Source organism: Oncorhynchus mykiss, chromosome 2 (assembly GCF_013265735.2).
Source record: "Oncorhynchus mykiss isolate Arlee chromosome 2, USDA_OmykA_1.1, whole genome shotgun sequence".
NCBI lineage: Eukaryota > Metazoa > Chordata > Actinopteri > Salmoniformes > Salmonidae > Oncorhynchus > Oncorhynchus mykiss.
Genome location: NC_048566.1, coordinates 63,282,473 through 63,304,548, shown reverse-complemented (window position 1 = coordinate 63,304,548; position 22,076 = coordinate 63,282,473). Strand labels below are relative to the sequence as shown.

Sequence of the window (22,076 nt, the reverse complement as noted above, 5' to 3'; positions counted from 1 at the left end):
GGAAGAGACAGCAAAAAGAGGTCCCATATGGTATAGAAATGGCCTTCCTTGTTCCTAAATATAGCACCATTGATTTATTGTTGGTGGCTGGTCTTTTATCCAGTTAAGGAGAAGGCATTTGCTTGTCACAAAGAGCCATTTTTTAAGAAGTATTGAGCTGTGCTAAGGTAAGTGAGGGCCTGTTTCCCGATAACACCCAAAACAAATAGCCATGGGTCCATTCTTCTAGTATATATGAACATATATATAATATATGTCCTCCAGCTTCATTTTGAAATTTGCCCAGAACATTTTAATTAATGGTCAAGTCCAAAACAGCCAAGCTGAATCATGATGGTCTCAATCACCATAATCCATTTATCAGATTTGTAAAGTAATTCTAGAAAATATTTTACCTCACAGGAGTGCTTGCCAAGAAGACAGTAGCTTCATCGTCTGACTGTCTTTCTCTTCTCCACAGCTCTATCAGCTCATTTCAGAGTGTGTGAACCATACTCCGACCACAAGGGGCGCTATCACTTTGGTTTCCACTGCCCTCGCCTTTCCGACAACAAGACCTACATGTTCTGCTGTCACCACAACAACACTGCCTTCAAGTACTGCTGCAACGAGACTGAGTTCCAGACGGTCATGCAGGTCAACCTGACTACCACCACAGACGGCTTCAAACACAAGTGGGTCATATTCAGGTTTTAGTAGTGAATATATAGAGTAGTACTTTTCCTTATCCGTTAGTAAGCTAATTATTGTAATTCTATGATACGGTTTAATGTTATTATAAAATGGTACTGACACTAGCTTGAGTGAATAGCTAAAGAACATGTCAAAAGTTTATCAACAGTTTCATACTCAAGATTTAGACATTTCAAAGACTTTTGCGCAGAGAAAAAAAGCCCTGGCCTTTAAATGTTAGTGATTGATAAGCCGTTGGCTCCCTCGACAATATCCCACTCATTGACACCATTTGCCTGGTGCTCAAAGGGCACGTTGACATTGATCTTCTCCTACTGTACAGAGAGAATCACAACCAAAGTAAAAGAGCTGAAGCTTTGTTACTGAGTTTGTGAGTGGGCTGCAGGCGGATGCCATCTCTCAGCAGAGATGGATATAGTACTTGAGCGTATTGTCTTATACTATTAAAAACAAAAAATGTTGTTTTAAGTGAGAGGTTGGCACTGGTCTGAAGCCAAAAAAGTGAATTCACATGATCACCACAATACGTACTTCACCCAGGCTCTACCAAGGTTTTCCAGCAAACAGCTTTGACCTACTACAGTAGCTCTGTTGGTCTATTGTATTTCCCAAAATTTGTAAGCAGGTTGCTTAGGATTCAAACCTTCTCAAATAGCCTAATTCCTAAAGGAGGTGCTCCCACAATAATGTTATTTGTACCGCATACAGGGTAAAGTATTGCATTCTTCCCATCCCAAACAAAATATTATCCCATTCCACTAACTTTTCAAGCTTTTTTTTATTATATGAAAGCAAGCTTTGCTTTTATACTTACAACCACCAGGCTTGATTGAGCTGTTTTGTTTTGTAGTAATGTGGTGCCTGCCTGTACTTCCTTAACATTTTATTTTAACAGTACATTCAATGAAAAATAAATGTATTTTTGGGCAAATATAAAAACAGGAGGTGGTGTGTTCGACACAGTCACTAATATAGATACTGTACAGAGGTCTATAGAGCCTGTCTGCATTCCTGATTTCTGTAACCATTAGCTTACCTGCGTAATATTAACAGAAACTCAGAACCAGTTGTTTTTTAAACATGGTCCTGTTTTATCAATTGATGTGCTGAACAGTTCATTACCTCTATCAAATTACTGTGTAGTTCAAATATATGCGTGTAATTGTATTTTAGCAATAAAGATGATGACGCTTCAATAATACACATTTACATTAGGCCTATGTCTAAAGATACGTACAGCCTAATGTCAAAAGTTTGGACACACCTACTCATTCAAGGGTTTTTCTTTACTTTTAATATTTTCTACATTGACATCAAAACTATGAAAAAACACATATTGATCATGTAGTAACCAAAAAAGTGTTAAACAAATCCAAATATATTTTAAATGTTAGATTCTTCAAAGTAGCCATCCTTTGCCTTGATGACAGCTTTTTACACTCTTGCCATTCCATCAACCAGCTTCATGAGGAATGCTTTTCCAACAGTCTTGAAGGAGTTCCCATATATGCTGAGCACTGCTGCTTTTCCTTCACTCTGTGGTCCAACTCATCCCAATCCATCTTAATTGGGTTGAGGTCGGGTGATTGTGGAGGCCAGGTCATCTGATGCAGCACTCAATCACTCTCCTTCTTGGTCAAATAGCCCTTACACAGGCTGGAGGTGAGTTTTGAGTCATTGTCCTTTTGAAAAGCTAATTATAGTCCCACTAAGTGCAAACCAGAAGGGATGGCGGATCACTGCAGAATGCTTTGGTAGCCATGCTGGTTAAGCGTGCCCTAAATTTTAAATTAATCACTGACAGTGTCACCAGCAAAGCACCATCACACCTCCTCCTCCACGCTTCACGGTGGGAACCACACATGCAGAGATCATCCGTTCACCTACTCTGCGTCTCACAAAAATCTCCAAATTGGACTCCTCTGACCAAAGACAGATTTCCACCAGTCTAATGTCCATTGCTTGTGTTTCTTGGCCCAAGCAAGTCTCTTCTTATTATTGGTGTCCTTTAGTATTGGTTTCTATGCAGCAATTCGACCATGAAGGTCTGATTCACTCAGTATCTTCTGAAAAGTTGATGTTGAGATGTGTCTGTTACTTGAACTCTGTGAAGCATTTATTTGGGCTGCAATTTCTGAGGCTGGTGACTCTAATGAGCTTATCCTCTGCCGCAGAGGTAACTCTGGGTCTTCCTTTCCTGTGGTGGTCCGCATGAGAGCCAGTTTCATCATAGCGCTTGATGGTTTCTGCAACTGCATTTGAAGAAACTTTCAATGTTCTTGAAATGTTCCACATTGACTGACATTCATGTCTTAAAGTAAAGTAATGATGGAATGTTGTTTCTCTTTGCTTATTTGAGCTGTTCTTGCCATAATATAGACTTGGTCTTTTACCAAATAGGGCTCTCTTCTGTATACCACCCCTACCTTGTCAAAACACAACTGATTGGCTCAAACGCATTAATAAGCAAAGAAATTAACAGGCAAACCTGTTAATTGAAACTACCTCATGAAGCTGGTTGAGAGAATGCTAAGAGTGTGTAAAGCTGCCCATATGATTCCATATGTGTTATTTCATAGGTTTGAAGACTTCACTAGTATTCTAAAATGTAGAAAATAGTAAAATACAGAAAAACCCTTGAATGAGTAGGTGTGTCCAAACTTCTGACGGGTACTGTATATATACATAATTTTAATAGCATGTCACTGTAAAGTCCATTATCCCTCTGAAGAGTATGAATTAAGCTGTTTGAATCAACCTGCCTACACATTATTGGAAATACAAAAGACCAAAAATAGCTACTGTAGTAGGTCAAAGCTGTGTGCTGGAAAACATTGGTGGAGTACGTATTGTGGTGCTCATGTAAATTTCCTTTCTTTTTCTGCTTTAGACCAATGCCTACTTCTCACTTAAAACGTGGCTTTTACACTGGACATTGATTATACATTATACATTGTAATACAGTAAAACACAGCAATGAAAGTGACCAAAAAAACTAAAATATACCCTGAGCTTTCTTAAATCTCTTAGAAAAAGGACAGACCATAGCTGCAAGAAGTAGTTTGGGGGTGGTGGTGCTACAGAATTTTTTTTTGCCCCCACTGAAGGCGTCAATATCTGCTAATACAGGACTAATTAAGGCCCAGTGGGGGGGAAAAAAATCACTAAATGTGTTTGAGCATTTACCAGCGTTTGTAACTTGAGTCTGATAAATTATCTGTACAAAACAGTTAATCTGATAATAATTGTGGAATATTAAAATACTTGTTTGATACAGTTAAAGTTGGAAGGCAAATACATTTAAACTCAGTTTTACACAATTCCTGACATTTAATCCTAGTAAAAATTCCCTGTCTTTGGTCAGCTAGGATCACCGCTTTCTTTTAAGAATGTGATAATTATTTATTTCAGCTTTTATTTCTTTCATCACATTCCCAGTGGGTCAGAAGTTTACATACACTCAATGAGTATTTGGTAGCATTGCCTTTAAATTGTTTAACTGGGTCAAATGTTTCGGGTTGCCTTCCACAAGCTTCCCACAACTTTGGCCCATTCATCCTGACAGAGCTGGTGTAACTAAGTCAGGTTTGTAGGCCTCCTTGCTCGCACACGCTTTTTCAGTTGTGCCCACACATTTTCTATAGGATTGAGGTCAGGGCTTTGTGATGGCCACTCCTATACCTTGACTTTGTCGTCCTTAAGCCATTTTGACACAACTTTGGCAGTATACTTGTGTTCATTATCCATTTGGAAGACCCATTTGTGACCAGGCTTTAACTGATGTCTTGAGATGTTGCTTCAATATATCCACATAATTTTCCATCCTCATGATGCCATCTATTTTGTGAAGTGCACCAGTTCCTCTTGCAGCAAAGCACCCCCACAACATGATGCTGCCACCCCCATGCTTCACGGTTGGGATAGTGTTCTTTGTCGCGCAAGCCTCCCCCTTTTTCCTCCAAACATAACAATGGTCATTATGGCCAAACAGTTCTATTTTTGTTTCATCAGACCAGAGGACATTTCCCCAAAAAGTACGATCTTTGTCCCCATGTGCAGTTGCAAACCGTAGTCTGGCTTTTTTATGGCGGTTTTGGAGCAGTGGCTTCTTCCTTGCTGAGCGGCATTTCAGGTTATGTTGATATAGGACTTGTTTTACTGTGGATATAGATACTTTTGTACCTGTTTCCTCCAGCATCTTCACAAGGTCCTTTACTGTTGTTCTGGGATTGATTTGCACTTTTCGCACCAAAGTACGTTCATCTCTAGGAGACAGAACACGTCTCCTTCCTGAGCGGTATGACGGCTTCGTGGTCCCATGGTGTTTATACTTTCGTACTATTGTTTGTACGAATGAACGTGGTACCTTGAGGTGTTTGGAAATTGCTCCCAAGGATGAACCAGACTTGTGGAGGTCAGCAATTATTTTTCTGAGGTCTTGGCTGATTTATTTTTATTTTCCCATAATGTCAAGTGAAGAGGCACTGAGTTTGAAGGTAGGCCTTGAAATACATCCACAGGTACACCTCCAATTGACTCAAATTATGTCAATTAGCCTATCAGAAGCTTCTAAAGGCATGACATCATTTTCTGGAATTGTCCAAGCTGTTTAAAGGCATAGTCAATTTAGTGTATGTAAACTTCTGACCCACTGGAATTGTGATAGATTATTTCAATTATAATTCACTCTGTCTGTAAACAATTGTTGGAAAAATTACTTGTCATGCACAAAGTAGATGTCCTAACCGATTTGCCAAAAGTATAGTTTGTTAACAAGAAATTTGTGGAATGGTTGAAAACGTGTTTTAATCAACCTAAGTGTATGTAAACTTCTGACTTCAACTGTGTATGTTTTCCAGTTTCTTGAAATACTTTGTAAATGCAACTTATTTCTACGTGAAAATTGAAATGGTTATTCGTTCCTTTTCCATTTTAGTAGACATTCTTATCTAGAGCAACTTACAGGAGTGAGGGCATACTTTTTCATACTGGTCCCCCGTGGGAATCAAACCCACAACCATAGCGTTGCAGTAGTAAAGGCCAAATTCAATATTTTATCAAATAATACAAAAATAATTACATTTGTTAGCTTAATAGAACATAGAACCACACATCCCAACGGCTTAGACTTTTAGGGGTAAAAAAAAACAAGAACAAAAGAAAACAGTTGATGTATTGAAAACCGTTTCATTTTATCACACAGCTAACCAAATTACCAAGCATGCCATTTTCTTTTGACATCGGACAGGTTGCGCAAGCAAATTATCATTATGATGTGGTTTTACCTGGATGCTTCGTGTACAACCTGCCCCCCAGTTACTTTTTACTTGTGGATGGCGACTTCAGGTTTTCGTGAACACATCGAAAAGTTACTTGACTCTGTGTTGACCAGTCATCGCAAATTTGGATTATAATGACCAGAAGAACATTTTATTGACAAAGGAGCACACTGAATTAATGCGTAAGGTAAGGGCTAGAATTAGCACTGGATCTCTGGCTTGTGCATGTGTTATAAATTAGCAGCGTGGCAGTTGTTCTAAAATTCCCAAAGTTTAGTGTATCTAACTAGCTATAATAGAAGCCAAGGAAGTTCTCTAGTTCATTTTTTGTTGCTCTGATTACACATAAGTGTCCAGGTCAGCAGTTTACTTCAGTTTACTTCTTTATGAAAAACCTTGGCAGGGTCGTGTTTCAGAGGACGCATGGCTCTCGACTTTCGCCTCTCCCGATTCCGTATGAAAAAGGGGTAAAAGTACACACAAAAAATACAAAATAAGGTCACCTTATGTGCAATGTAACCTCGTTTTAATTGGACGTCTAGAATTTGAGCTAGGTTTGGGGGAAAATTTGTCTAATGACCATATGATGCTAATGGCACGTCAAACGTCCGGTATAGTGGTTCTTAGTAGAGAGATAACGTAAACTCACATAAACTCGTACATCGCCTTGGTCCCTACAATTGACCTTATTTTAGCGTCCCAAAAACGTAATACTTCCAGATCATCTGTAATGTCAATACCATTGTAAAGCACAATTTCTCCCCTTTCCAACAGAATCAATTACATGACCTAAACGCTGCCCGTTTCTGCATAATTCAAGCAGGCAATGAACCCCGTCGGGTCTTTTTAAAAATGGCGGGTGGGGAAGCAAAACTAATGTGTGATAGTGAGAAGGAGGGATGTTGTGTGGGAAAATAGCTTTTTTCACTCGATCTGTCCTACTTTATCACCTTATCGCCTCTAAAATGTAAAATGTAAACACTATAAAGAGTTTATATAATGTATCATTACATACCTATTTGAAGGTTTGTGTCGAATTTGAATCGGGTTGTTAGGGCGGTGCTAAAGTGATCTTAGAAGTAAACAGCGGCTATCAGAATGATGATCGCATCCCCCCTTACCCCCGTCACTGTCCATTTTTTGTTTTTAAACGATGAGAGAAGTGCTACCCCTGGTGGAGAGAGATTGTAAGACAGAAATAGTTTCTTTATGCGTGCTGTACGTTACGTTTTTTTTCAACTTTTCTCCAATACTATGGAGCCATTACCATGTCGATCAACACTTGAATAGAAACCTAGTTCACACCCTGATTTTGAAGTCAACACAGTCGCTACAGTCCCATTAGTTTTCTTTGTAGTGGTGCGGTTGTTGCGGTTATGCACATTTGTACGGAATGGGGTGAGTTAACGTTATTTGGTTTACATATGATGGTAGGGCGATTTGATTTTAACATTGAGCTTCAACCAATGCGTACTATATATAATATACTACAACACACTACACTAATCTAAGTAGACACACTAACATAGATAGACTTGAAGACAAATCTCTATGGAGACCGACAGCTCTGTTTGCAGCAATCGAGTGGAACTCAGGAAGAGAAGAGACATCCCGTAGTGTGTATAGGAGCACCGTATGAGGACACTGACAGACAGAAACACAGACTCTGTCAGAGCTCTCTCTCTCTCTTATTCTGTCTGTCTCTCCTCTAATACCCTGTCAGCGGGGTGCTCTCTGAGACCAGTTACACATTCCCTTCGGCAGGCCAGGATATTTCATCTAGTGGCTGATGGGAGGCCATTTCCACCTCCTCCCCTCTGGACTGCAGAGTTGAAGTGGTGATATTTACCATTGGCCTCAGATTAAACTGGTCATAGATCTGTGTCTGGGACTCTGAGCATCATGGCTAAAGTGTTACGGGCATGAGAGTGTTAATAGGCTATTCTATTACTGCGGACAGTGATTGGACCAGTCACTGGGATTAGCAAATTATTACTTTATGTGTATCTGTTAGGAAATTCTTAGTGTCTGTGTCATGATCAGTCTCAGCTATTTGTCCTTTCATTTTGGCTTGTTTAACGTTGTCTGACATTTGTTTCTGATGGCTGTCCAAACAGTTAGGTTTGCTTACTCTAAGGTTAAATCAAATGCACTGCTGGAAGGATGCCCTGCTGCTCTTAAATAGACAAATGTACACATCACCACAGACTAAACCATGCAAACAGCTATATGTCAGCTATATGTCACACAGGCACAAGGGGAGGTGAGGAGAGGTAAACATGGTTTTCATATGGGTTTGAGTGCAGTTGCAAAGCAAGTACAACGATAGAATCATTCTAAATGGTTTTGTGAAATATCCACAACACCATCCAAGGAAATGTTTGGAAAAGCCCATTATTCATTAGTCTCCCCAAAATAAGGAATGGTGTTCCCTCCAAATAATCACTCTCACTTGAAAGCAGTAATATAATAATATTATCCTCTGTCTCATTCTCTTTCAGGGTCAGAGAGATAATTTAAAGCTGACTGATGCTGAGTTCTGAACTCTGATAGGACCCAATCCCCTTCCTGTCTGAACTCTGATAGGACCCAATCCACTTCCTGGGTAGTCATTTCTCTAATGCACAGCTCTGTTCCATAAAAATAAAAAATTCAAACGTATAAAGAAATATATTACAAGTGTCGTTCACAACGCTGTTCATCAAGGTATTATCACGCTTTAAGGTATGACCGAGGTGCAGACAGTGTTGAAGAAACTAAAGTTTATTCTTTAAAACAGGGGCAGGCAAACAGGTCAAGGCAGGTAGGGGTCAATAATTCAGAGAGGGTGTAAGGCACCGGAACAGCAGGCGGGTCAGGGTCAGGTCAGGTAGGGGTCAATAATCCAGAGAGGGTGTAAGGCACTGGAACAGCAGGCGGGTCAGGGTCAGGTCAGGTAGGGGTCAATAATCCAGAGAGGGTGTAAGGCACTGGAACAGCAGGCGGCTCAGGGTCAGGTCAGGTAGGGGTCAATAATCCAGAGAGGGTGTAAGCCACTGGAACAGCAGGCGGGTCAGGGTCAGGTCAGGTAGGGGTCAATAATCCAGAGAGGGTGTAAGGCACTGGAACAGCAGGCAGGCTCAGTGTCAGGCAGGAAAGGTAAAAAACAGGAAACTAGAAAACAGGAACTATAGGAAAGACAGGAGCAAGGGAAAACGCTGGTAGGTTTGAACAAACAAAACAAATTGGCAGAAAACACAGGTATAAGTACTGTGGGGATAATGGGGAAGATGGGTGACACCTGAAGGGGGGTGGAGACAAGCACAAGGACAGGTGAAACAGATCAGGGCGTGACAGATATACTGTAATTGGAAACTATTTGCAGACATTTACCATACAGGTGATTTATGGAGCGGAGCGTGAATCTGAAGAAGGTGCTAATGTGAACCCCACAAATCCTTATGGAGTGTGAAATGCATTAATAAATGTGTTGGGATGAAAAACTGGGACCAACGTTTTGAAAAGAGAGATTTATTAAGATGGATAGGCAATTAGAATCACCCTTTACAGCTCAGGAACACTTTCTTAAACATAATATATGTTTACCAAAAATCTGATTAAAATGCATACAAAAAAGGGGAATACATTCTCACTTTCTCTATTTCCCCTATCGCTCCTCTACAGTAACTACACAGCCCTGGTGGGAGTGTGGATCTATGGCTTCTTCGTCATGGTGCTGCTAGCCCTGGACTTCCTCTACTACTCGGCCATGAACTATGAGCTGTGTCGGGTTTACCTGGAGAAGTGGGGTCTGGGTGGGCGCTGGCTGAAGAAAGCCAGGAGCCAGTGGCACCAGCCAGTCCCAGGAGAGGAGACTGAGACCCAGGCACAGACCCAGGGTCACCCCATGGCCCTCAGCCACCAGCACCCCAGACACAGCCTCAGAGGAGAGGACCAGAGCCCCACGAACCCTAGCACGCCCCCACCGTCTGGTGAGTCACTCTGTTGCCAGCATTCAGTGGATGTCCACTCAGACTCATTGTGCATTATATACATGTCTACACTATTACATTGTACTGTATGGACTAGAGGTCGACTGATTAATCGGAATGGCCGATTTTAATTTTTACACCTTTATTTATTTAACTAGGCAAGTCAGTTAAGAACACATTCTAATTTTCAATGACGGCCTAGGAACGGTGGGTTAACTGCCTTGTTCAGGGGCAGAATGACAGATTTTTACCTTGTCAGCTCAGGGATTCAATCTTGCAACCTTATGGTTAACTAGTCCAACGTCCTAACCACCTGACTTACATTGCACTCCACGAGGAGCCTGCCTGTTACGCAAATGCAGTAAGAAGCCAAGGTAAGTTGCTAGCTAGCATTAAACTTATCTTATAAAAAACAATCAATCAATCAATCATACTCACTAGTTAACTACACATGGTTGATGATATTACTAGTTTATCTAGTGTGTCCTGCGTTGCATATAATCGATGCGGTGCGCATTCGCGAAAAAGGACTGTCGTTGCTCCAACGTGAACCTAACCATAAACATCAATGACTTTCTTAAAATCAATACACAAGTATATATTTTTAAACCTGCATATTTAGTTAATATTGCCTGCTAACATGAATGTATTTTAACTAGGGAAATTGTGTCACTTCTCTTGCAACAGAGTCAGGGTATATGCAGCAGTTTGGGCCACCTGGCTCGTTGCGAACTGTGTGAAGACTATTTCTTCCTAACAAAGACAGCCAACTTCGCCAAACGGGGGATGATTTAACAAAAGCGCATTTGCGAAAAAAGCACAATCGTTGCACGACTGTACCTAACCATAAACATCAAGCCTTTCTTAAAATCAATACACAGAAGTATATATTTTTAAACCTGCATATTTAGCTAAAAGAAATCCAGGTTAGCAGGCAATATTAACCAGGTGAAATTGTGTCACTTCTCTTGCGTTCATTGCACGCAGAGTCAGGGTATATGCAACAGTTTGGGCCGCCTAGCTCATTGCGAAATAATTTGCAAGAATTTTACGTAATTATGACATAACATTGAAGGTTGTGCAATGTAACAGGAATATTTAGACTTATGGATGCCACCCGTTAGATAAAATACAGAACGGTTCCGTATTTCACTGAAATAATAAATGTTTTGTTTTCGAGATTATAGTTTCCGGATTCGACCATATTAATGACCTAAGGCTCGTATTTCTGTGTGTTATTATGTTTGAATTAAGACTGATTTGATAGAGCAGTCCGACTGAGCGATGGTAGGCACCAGCAGGCTCATAAGCATTCATTCAAACAGCACTTTCGTGCTTTTTGCCAGCATCTCTTCGCAATGCTTCAAGCATTGAGCTGTTTATGACTTCAAGCCTATCAACTCCCGAGATTAGGCTGGTGTAACCGATGTTAAATGGCTAGTTAGTTAGCGGGGTGCGCGCTAATAGCGTTTCAAACTTCACTCGCTCTGAGACTTGCTCTGCATGGGTAACGCTGCTTCGAGGGTGGCTGTTGTCGATGTGTTCCTGGTTCGAGCCCAGGTAGGAGCGAGGAGAGGGACGGAAGCTATACTGTTACACTGGCAATACTAAAGTGCCTATAAGAACATCCAATAGTCAAAGGTATATGAAATACAAATCGTATAGAGAGAAATAGTCCTATAACACCTATAATAACTACAACCTAAAACTTCTTACCTGGGAATATTGAAGACTCGTGTTAAAAGGAACCACCAGCTTTCATACAGTGCCTTGCGAAAGTATTCAGCCCCCTTGAACGTTGCGACCTTTTGCCACATTTCAGGCTTCAAACATAAAGATATAAAACTGTATTTTTTTGTGAAGAATCAACAACAAGTGGGACACAATCATGAAGTGGAACGACATTTATTGGATATTTAAAACTTTTTTAACAAATCAAAAACTGAAAAATTGGGCGTGCAAAATTATTCAGCCCCCTTAAGTTAATACTTTTAGCGCCACCTTTTGCTGCGATTACAGCTGTAAGTCGCTTGGGGTATGTCTCTATCAGTTTTGCACATCGAGAGACTCTATTTTTTTCCCATTCCTCCTTGCAAAACAGCTCGAGCTCAGTGAGGTTGGATGGAGAGCATTTGTGAACAGCAGTTTTCAGTTCTTTCCACAGATTCTCGATTGGATTCAGGTCTGGACTTTGACTTGGCCATTCTAACACCTGGATATGTTTATTTTTGAACCATTCCATTGTAGATTTTGCTTTATGTTTTGGATCATTGTCTTGTTGGAAGACAAATCTCCGTCCCAGTCTCAGGTCTTTTGCAGACTCCATCAGGTTTTCTTCCAGAATGGTCCTGTATTTGGCTCCATCCATCTTCCCATCAATTTGAACCATCTTCCCTGTCCCTGCTGAAGAAAAGCAGGCCCAAACCATGATGCTGCCACCACCATGTTTGACAGTGGGGATGTGTTCAGCTGTGTTGCTTTTACGCCAAACATAACGTTTTGCATTGTTGCCAAAAAGTTCAATTTTAGGGGCCTCCCGGGTGGCGCAGTGGTTAAGGGTGCTGTACTGCAGCGCCAGCTGTGCCATCAGAGTCCCTGGGTTCGCGCCTAGGCTCTGTCGTAACCGGCCGCGACCGGGAGGTCTGTGGGGCGACGCACAATTGGCCTAGCGTCGCCCGGGTTAGGGAGGGCTTGGTCGGTAGGGGTGTCCTTGTCTCATCGCTCACCAGCGACTCCTGTGGCGGGCTGGGCGCAGTGTGCGCTAACCAAGGTGGCCAGGTGCACGGTGTTTCCTCCGGCGCATTGGTGCGGCTGGCTTCCGGGTTGGATGCGTGCTGTGTTAAGAAGCAGTGCGGCTTGGTTGGGTTGTGTATCGGAGGACGCATGACTTTCAACCTTCGTCTCTCCCGAGCCAGTACGGGAGTTGTAGCGATGAGTTCAATTTTGGTTTCATCTGAGCACCTTCTGGCACCTTCTGACTCTTCCATAAAGGCCAGATTTGTGCAATATACGACTGATTGTTGTCCTATGGACAGAGTCTCCCACCTCAGCTGTAGATCTCTGCAGTTCATCCAGAGTCCATGGGCCTCTTGGCTGCATCTCTGATCAGTCTTCTCCTTGTATGAGCTGAAAGTTTAGAGGGACGGCCAGGTCTTGGTAGATTTGCAGTGGTCTGATACTCCTTCCATTTCAATATTATCGCTTGCACAGTGCTCCTTGGGATGTTTAAAGCTTGGGAAATATTTTTGTATCCAAATCCGGCTTTAAACTTCTTCACAACAGTATCTCGGACCTGCCTGGTGTGTTCCTTGTTCTTCATGATGCTCTCTGCGCTTTTAACGGACCTCTGAGACTATCACAGTGCAGGTGCATTTATACAGAGACTTGATTACACACAGGTGGATTGTATTTATCATCATTAGTCATTTAGGTCATTTAGGTCAACATTGGATCATTCAGAGATCCTCACTGAACTTCTGGAGAGAGTTTGCTGCACTGAAAGTAAAGGGGCTGAATAATTTTGCACGCCCAATTTTTCAGTTTTTGATTTGTTAAAAAGGTTTGAAATATCCAATACATGTCGTTCCACTTCATGATTGTGTCCCACTTGTTGTTGATTCTTCACAAAAAAATACAGTTTTATATCTTTATGTTTGAAGCCTGAAATGTGGCAAAAGGTCGCAAAGTTCAAGGGGGCCGAATACTTTCGCAAGGCACTGTATGTTCTCATGTTCTGAGCAAGGAACTTAAACGCTAGCTTTCTTACATGGCACATATTGCACTTTTACTTTCTTCTCCAACACTTTGTTTTTGCATTATTTAAACCAAATTGAACATGTTTCATAATTTTTTTGAGGCTAAATAGATTTTATTGATGTATTATATTAAGTTAAAATAAGTGTTAATTCAGTATTGTTGTAATTGTCATTATTAAAAATGTAAAAAAATTAATTGGTTGATTAATCGGTATCGGCTTGTTTTGGTCCTCCAATAATCGGTATTGGTATCGGCGTTGAAAAATCATAATCGGTCGACCTCTAGTATGGACATAGAGTTGTCAGGGTCAGGACACCAACACATTCAAATGTTTCTGTGTTATTTTGCTGGAAGGCATAGATGGGGCAGAGAGGACAATTGCTGATGATCTCATTCTGAACAGCAAAAGCACGAGGGAGCCTATCACATTCTCCCTCGGGGTTCATCACCTTACGTTGTCTCATCCTCATTATGTCTCGTAGAACGGTACGATGTTGCTAAGGGAAAGTTACCATAGCAGACCATCAGAGCAACATGTCTCCATAAGGAGAGGTTTGGTATCTCCAGCAGCAGTCCTTCCTCCCCCATCAGCTGCGTAGGCTGACAGGGAATCTGAACCACTGAGCCTCCCCACACACTCACGTACTCACCTGCTGTAACCTTTCCCGCAAACACACACACATATATAAACGTACACACACACACACACACATATATAGACCTACACACACACACACACACACACACACACACACACACACACACACACACACACACACACACACACACACACACACACACACACACACACACACACACACACAACACAGACAGACACACACGCTTGTGCCAGCTCTTCCCACACACACTCCTATGCTCTCTCCATTTCTCCCCCCACACACACGCAAGGACCTGCTCGATACCATACACTTGCCCAACATGCCCCTTCAGTCACTCGCACCACTCGGAGAGAGGAGAAAAGTGAGAGACAACTAAATACTGTAGTACCTTTGGGACACACATCAAGCCTTGACACACATATCTATCATCAAAGCATTCAAAGAACAGCTGGATCAAACACTGTCAGAACAAACTAAATCTTTGGCTAAAAAAGTAAATTATTCAATTATTCAAACCGATCTCTGTCTCAGATGTTCTCTAGAGGTCCAGGAGATGGCTTATAGATAGACAGACAGACCTTACCTTACCTTACCTTACCTTACCTTACCTACCTCTGGGCCAAGCCATCTCTCTGACTGTCTATGATAACTTAATGAGGGCAGGAATATGACAAATGGGTTTGTGGCCGTGCCAGACCATGACAGCCAGATTCTGACAAAGACAGAGGAGCTTGGCAGTGGAAGGGGATCCTGGGGCTATTTTAGGGGTGAATACCTAATGCCTAACTACCACTGGGACATGTCCACAGAGACACATGTCCATAGCACTTGTCGTATTGATGAATATATGCCTAATTAGAACCTGCCATGATCGAGGAGTTCAGATACTATCTGTCCTAGTGGTGAATACATGCTTTAAAGCCCCCATGCAGTCTTTTTTCATAATCATAATTATCATAATTTTCACAATTTCAGAGTGTTATATCAACCTCATGGTGTGGAAATATAAAAACAAATAAAACAGGAAAATCAAGTTGTTAACAGCACTGCCCCTTTAACTACAACATTAGACGTCGGTTCAGTCTGAGAAGCCTCATCAACTTCAACCAGGGCTACTTGACCCCTACAGGCAACAGCCCAACTTCAGACAAATCATGGGGTCTTTGAAAGTGGATCAGAATTGGGTCAGGAATAAGGTGTTGTGATGGATGATTGACAGTCAGTGCTTTGCGTTGTGACTCCATAAGGTTGGTGTAGATTGCGTTGAGTTCTTTAACTTCACTATGAGCTTGTTCTGAATATTTTATCTATTTTATTTTGTCATTTGGGCTCCCGAGTGGCGCAGCGGTCTAAGGCACTGCATCTCAGTGCTAGAGGTTTGTGTGTGAGGCTGGGCTGTGATTGGGAGTCCCATAGGGCGGCGCATATTTGGCCCAGCGTCGTCCAGGTTAGGGTTTGGTCGGGGTAGGTGTCATAATAAATAAAAATTGGTTCTTAACTGACTTTCCTAGTTAAATAAAGGTGAAATAAAAAACAAATGGAGACCAGGCTTACTCTGGCTTTGCTTTCTGTAAACATTCATTAGTATGATATTTTCATAATAATGTAGAAAGTTATGAATGAAAAATGATGCTCTCTTCCAAATGACAAAAAAACATTGAGATGACAGAGAACAAAGGCTCCGTTCAATCAAAAGCTGTTTTTCTGGGATGAGGTTAAAATAACATTGCTATTGTCTTACACTGAAAACTCTATGACCAGTTGTGACTGAATAGCTTCCAGAATTTGTTGCCCAAACAACACGTCGTCATCATCAGATGGCCCTGAGTTCAGTTGCGAGGGACAGAGCTGTATCCCCAGGGTCAGGGAGGATGATGGGTGATGGCTGAGAATTAGACTTGTACTTAGACATATGTTTGTTGGTTGGAGTCTCAGAACTGGGGCATCTCCAATACTTTTTAAAGTACAAGTATCAGATCATTTCGCTGTATCTACTTCCTCTTGTGGAGGAATTGCAGCCTGGCAAATGAATGAGTGGGAACACTGTTTGCCATAAGGCTACTTGAGAAGGCTGATATGTGTGCACAGCCTTAGATCTGTTACGGGCTCTGTGTAGGCGGCCTGGGAATCTGATATTACTTTCTCTCCGTGGATAGATAAATGCCCATTATTTAAAAAAAATCTGCTTAAACAAATACAGACGGCTTAACCAGGTACTGTGTGTTCTGGCTAAAGAGAAGAGACAACACGCATTGATCAGGAAAAGGAAAAAACAGCCATGTATTTACAGTAATCCGGTGGGTCCAATTAATCCCCTTGTTTAAGTTTAACAAAGAATATGAAAAGTGGGATCGTGGCAGTATCAAGTACGCCATGATTGATAAGAAGCTGTGGCTTCTTAATTAGCTTTCTTTGCCAATTTGTGCACGGAGAGCACATGAGCACATGGGCACATTTTTGACATTGTGGTCCACTGGAGACCTGGTAGCAAGCATTTCCACGGCAGTAAACACAGCTGTTCCTGGAAGCTCCGAGCACCACGCGATAAAAACACTCGTCGCACAGGAATGAAACGGGATGTCCGACTGACGGTTGCAAAGTCTCAGGTCGGGTTAAAACGTCTGATTATTAAGGCCAGCTCTCTCTGCCCAGGGGCGGGGTGATACCTCCGAACTCTCTCGATACCCTCTTCGACCCATGTCTGATGGACGCCGGACCAGAGGTCCTGGAATCAGTTTTTTTTGATGTAGGCAGCCTTCTCTTCTCTATTATTACTGGTGCACTTCACATGCCCGTGCTAATACAAACTTAGATGCTTCAGAGCATCGTAACAAAAGAGCTGAAATCCAATATCGTTTAATTCAGGTTTGACAACACAGTAAGAGACGATATGACTGCTAAGGGTTTGGTGTGTAATGTGTCATATAAAAAAAAAAAAAACGAAAACTCCATTCCCCCTCTACAGTATGTTTGTTGATGAAATTAACAATACATGAGTGTATGCTGATTTGATGAGTGAGGATGTGCCAGCTACACGAGCATTGACAGTGTGAAAACAGTGTAGGCAGCCAGCAACATTACATATCATATTAATACTGCATGGTGAAGATCTATCTCTACGGTGATCAACGCCAGGACAACTTGGCATCAGATCACAGCAACGTGGCCAAGCGCTATATACTACACCACCCACCTCCTGGGTGGTGCCTGCCTGCCCACCTGGCTGCTTCAAGAGGCCTGCACAGGTCAGCCAACCAGAGTGGTCCAAACAAGGTTGCATCTGTCATCACATTTACAGGCCCTGACTCAGAGCTGAGCCATCTGCTTGGTTGTCACCTAACAGCCATTTCCAGTCAGGTCTCTGTGACTGAGATATCATATTGGCAAGTCTGTCGCCTGGCAAATGGAGACTGGTTTATGATTCATCAGATGGTCAATGTCTGGTACATTGCTTTGATTGTACTTGACCATATGGCAGAATACACACCTACACCCACCTCACTTACAGTACCCATCTGCTTGCCAGTCTGCCAGAGCAGTGAGTGACACAATAATATCACACAGATACCACTCACTCATGCCAGATTCTTCCAGAAATATGCTTGATAGCTTCAAACAGCTTTCAAGTTCTTTTTTTTGTCCACAAGTGTCGTGATCAATGCTTGCGTCTATTTCCTGCATATTCACACATTATCTTTGAACCACGACTTTAGCTGAAGTGTTTTGTGTGGTAATGACTGAGTAGTGAATAATTAAATCAAGTGAATGCTGTCCTGTGTTTGCAGGGTTGGGGAGTAACTGATTAAATGTAATTAGTTACATGTAATCTGGTTACAAAAAAACTATCTGTAATCAGTTACGTTACCAGCAAAAATATTGTAATATTGAAAACTACATTATTACTTCTTGGAATACTTTTAAAGTCAGAAAGGATGTTTGCGAGGAAAGAATGCATAATGACACCTTTCTGTTTACCCAGTGACATTCAATTCAGCATTGGAAAAAAGCATACGTTTAATAGTTTGTTCCACCTGAGCGAGTCTGACCACAAGTCACAGACCACTATGACGACACACCAAATACACTTGATGGATCTTTTTTGTCCTCTTCTTCTAATGGCTCTTAAGGGGAAAGTAATCCAAAAACAACTGAAAGTAATCCGATTATTTTGAGTTGGTAATAGTGACTGTAATGGATTACATTTAGAAGGTAACCTACCTTTCCCTGTGCCTGTGTGTGTGTGTAGAGCAGCATGTCCAGGCCCTGTCCAATTAGAGAGTATCACTCTCCATATGGTGGCCTAATTTACATTTAAAAAATGCACAACACAACACAGCCTGGTGGAGAGGAATCATCAGGGAGGGGAATGGTTGTTGATTTTTCTTCCTTTCTTCACTTCAATTAAAAATAGATCACAACAATAACGATGTCTTGCATTTTTCCCCACTGGCCTTGTGCAATGCAAACAAGGAGAAGGCTGAGACTACAGTATATGTGGCTGGTTAATTTAGCTGGGTGATGGGTTCCATACTCCTGTTCCAAGGGTTTTAATACTATGTCACTTTCCTTTTTGTTCCATTCAGACTGAAGCTGCGAGAGGATGAATGGACGGAGCAGCGATGTTGAGCAGAGCACGCCGCAGAAGATAGCACGGCTCCGACACCTGTCTCTGTCTGGCTGGACTATCTACACAGTAACATACCACAGGGTGGCTGTCCCTGCCGGAGCTAGCAGTTAGCTAATAGGACCTGCTCGCCTCCATTCCTCTAAACACCTCCACCACTGGACCAACGGAACCAGGCCAAAGGTCAACACTAGACTACTATGAAAGGTCCTGGCGAATGGAGCTGCTGCTACCCAAACACTGTTATGGAACAGGTCACAGGCACTGAAACTGACCATGAAGAACCCCTGCATGGGCTGGGGCTGTTCTACGAGGATGCCAATGGAAACTGAAAGCGCAACTGATCAACTGAACAAGGGGGGCTTTGTTTAATGTGTGTGTTTGAGTGTTGATTGTACTTTGTTGCTGTGTGGGGTTAAATTCAGTAGTAGTCAGAAGAGGTAGTGGGTGTTTCTCTTGGAGATTTATTTAATGTCGACTAGTCAGGGACTTTTTACGAGTGGTAGACATTCTAGATGATTCACCATGATGCTTAGCATCTCTTTGGAGCTAAAATTAGGACATCGACTGGCTCAATCGCTGAGGATAGATATAATTGGACGGTGAATTCTATGGAACAGACATATTTCAGCATAATGAACCTTAATTGAATACGGTGGCCCCTCCCCTTCAAGTCACCCTGTCAGCTCAGCAATCAGGGAGAGTGGAGTGCTGACAAAATAATCACTTCAGTGGTTCCCACTGAAAGGTGTCACACTGCAAAACAAAAAGTGAAATCTAAGCAAGTATAAATATCTTCTATTGAAATATCTTTCTTGTTTTTTCAAACCAAGCTAAATTATCTAACGTCAGTGGCAGATCATTTTATTTAGGCTTGCTTAAATGTCACTTTTTGCAGTGTAGTGCACAGGGAGGGGATAAAGCTCAACACTTCACTCATTTCTGACATGAACTTTCGTATTGATCCATAAAGTGCCGTTTTTGTTGTGTTGGGAGGGGTGAGAGGATAAAGCATCTGTTCGGGTCAGCAGACTGGGAGGGGGATGGAGTGTGATGGGGGAAGACCAGGCGGTATATAATACTGTACCAGGGTATGTCTCTACTCACTCTCCTCACTCTAACCCAATTCTGGAGCTGTAACCTGCGATCTGGCAGCAGCTTAGCCGGAACATTATGTGCAGAGAATTCCTGCACTGTACACACCGTGCAGCAGGAAATACACTACAGGGTCATTGGTAGAGGCCAACCAAGAGGGCAGACCCATAAATGGTTCTCTGGGAGTTACTGGAAATACCACCAATACTCCTGAACAGGCACTAGGCAGGAGGAGCAGGACAACTATCCCCAATATACTAAAATGGCAAACTCAACCTGCCAATTTATTCCAATGATTTAAATAAATTGTTTTGTCAAGATCTAGCTTCATAAATTCTCTGAAGTGAGCAGGCCCCAAAAAAGAAAATGTTACCATCTTCTGTTACAACAATGACCATGGCTGGCAATATACACTGAGTGTACAAAACATGAAGAACTCTTTCCATGACAGAGTGACCAGGTGAATCCAGGTGAAAGCTATGATCCCTTCTTGATGTCACTTAAATCCACTTCAATCAGTGTAGGTGAAGGGGAGGAGACAGGTTCAATAATATTTTTTAAGCCTTGAGACAATTGAGACGTGCATTGTGTATGTGTGCCATTCAGAGGGTGACAAATGATTGAAGTGCCTTTGAACGGGGTATGGTAGGAGGCAGGAGGTGCCAGGCGCACCAGTTTGTGTCAACAACTGCAATGCTGCTGGGTTTTTCACGTTCAACAACTTCCTGTGTGCATCAAGAATGGTCCACCATCCAGAGGACATCCAGACAACTTGACACAACTGTGGGAAGCATTGGAGTCAACACGGGCCAGCATCCCTGTGGAACGCTTTCAACACCTTGTAGAGTCCATGCCACAAGGAATTGAGGCTGTTCTGAGGGGAAAAGGGGGCAGTGCAACTCAATAATAGGAAGGTGTTCCTAATGTTTGGTATACTCAGTGGGATCTCTTATGATTAGCAATAACATTCAGATTTGGCCAGTTTGAGATAGTTAACTTCCGTATAGTCTAATTGCATGTTTGCTCCAGCAAACTTGTACCTTGTGCTGAGATACGATGCGCCCAACTGAAATAATTGGCCTGGACTAGAGAGCGGTGGAGGTGCTAATTGCGCTCTATCTCTTCGTCCTGCTTTCCTTCCTTTCTCTCTCTCTCTCTCTCCCCCCCAGAAAGTGAGGCAGCATCAGCAACAAGGAAGCCCGGAGGAGCAGGAATTTTAAACAGCTTCTGCAGTACAAAAGGGGATTTAATTGGGCCTCAAAACAGGGGAATTGGCAGAGATCAGATGTGCTCGGGAACACACGTCTCCCCCGGAACCTCAGTGCTGTTTTGCTGTAACAAGGCTGTGAGCAGGGAATTCCCTTCCTATCGACAATATGTAGTGGTGATAACTAGGGTAATGCCCCTGCCCTAGCAGGCAGACATGTCATGTAGGCTACAGCCCAACAGTTGCCCCTCTTATCGTAGCAATGATAATGGGGAGCCAAACTGCAGCCCTCCCCAAACTGGAAGCCCAAACAAGCTCTGTGGTGTTGTTGTTTTACAAGGCAAATCTGACTTTCTGTTTTGCTTTCTTAACATGGACTTGACGTGACATAGTCAATATTGTAAGCATTGCTGTAAGGATGGCAGCGCACTTATGTTTTAGTCTTGAGGTTGCTGTAGTAACAGTTGCCTTACAGTGGATCTCCACTTGTGCACAGAAGCTTTGTAGTGATTGGTCGGTACCTCACTGTGGGTGTGGTGATGATGACCTGCACCACGTTCTGTCTATGTATTACCCACTAGAATGTACAGTTAGAAGCTGAATTGTTTCTGCACTTGTTAACTTTGTATTGTTACACCAGGGAGAAATAAAGATGTATCTTTTCCAGTGTGTTTAAACATTCCTGAGTGTGTTCTGCTCTTTATCAAATGCAGAATCTCAGCACAACTTGGGAGCCAAAAACATAAAAGTTGAATCAAGTTTCAGAGGTTGTGTTTGGCCAGAACATCCTGTCTGAGTCAAAGCAGTGGCCTGTAGCTGACACTCCCAGCC

At 42.3% G+C, this 22,076-nt stretch overlaps 1 protein-coding gene across 1 annotated transcript in view; it reads left to right on the top strand.

The window, feature by feature from the left end:
- The window catches only part of shisal1b (shisa like 1b), a 67,194-nt gene extending 46,627 nt beyond the window's left edge, over nucleotides 1–20,567 (top strand). The window contains exons 3-5 of the mRNA XM_021567916.2: nucleotides 461–674; nucleotides 9,636–9,943; nucleotides 18,903–20,567. Coding sequence (XP_021423591.1) covers nucleotides 461–674; nucleotides 9,636–9,943; nucleotides 18,903–18,907 — 527 coding nt within the window. The 3' untranslated portion in view covers nucleotides 18,908–20,567. The remainder of the gene's footprint in view (nucleotides 1–460; nucleotides 675–9,635; nucleotides 9,944–18,902) is intronic.
- Nucleotides 20,568–22,076: the final 1,509 nt, after the last annotated feature.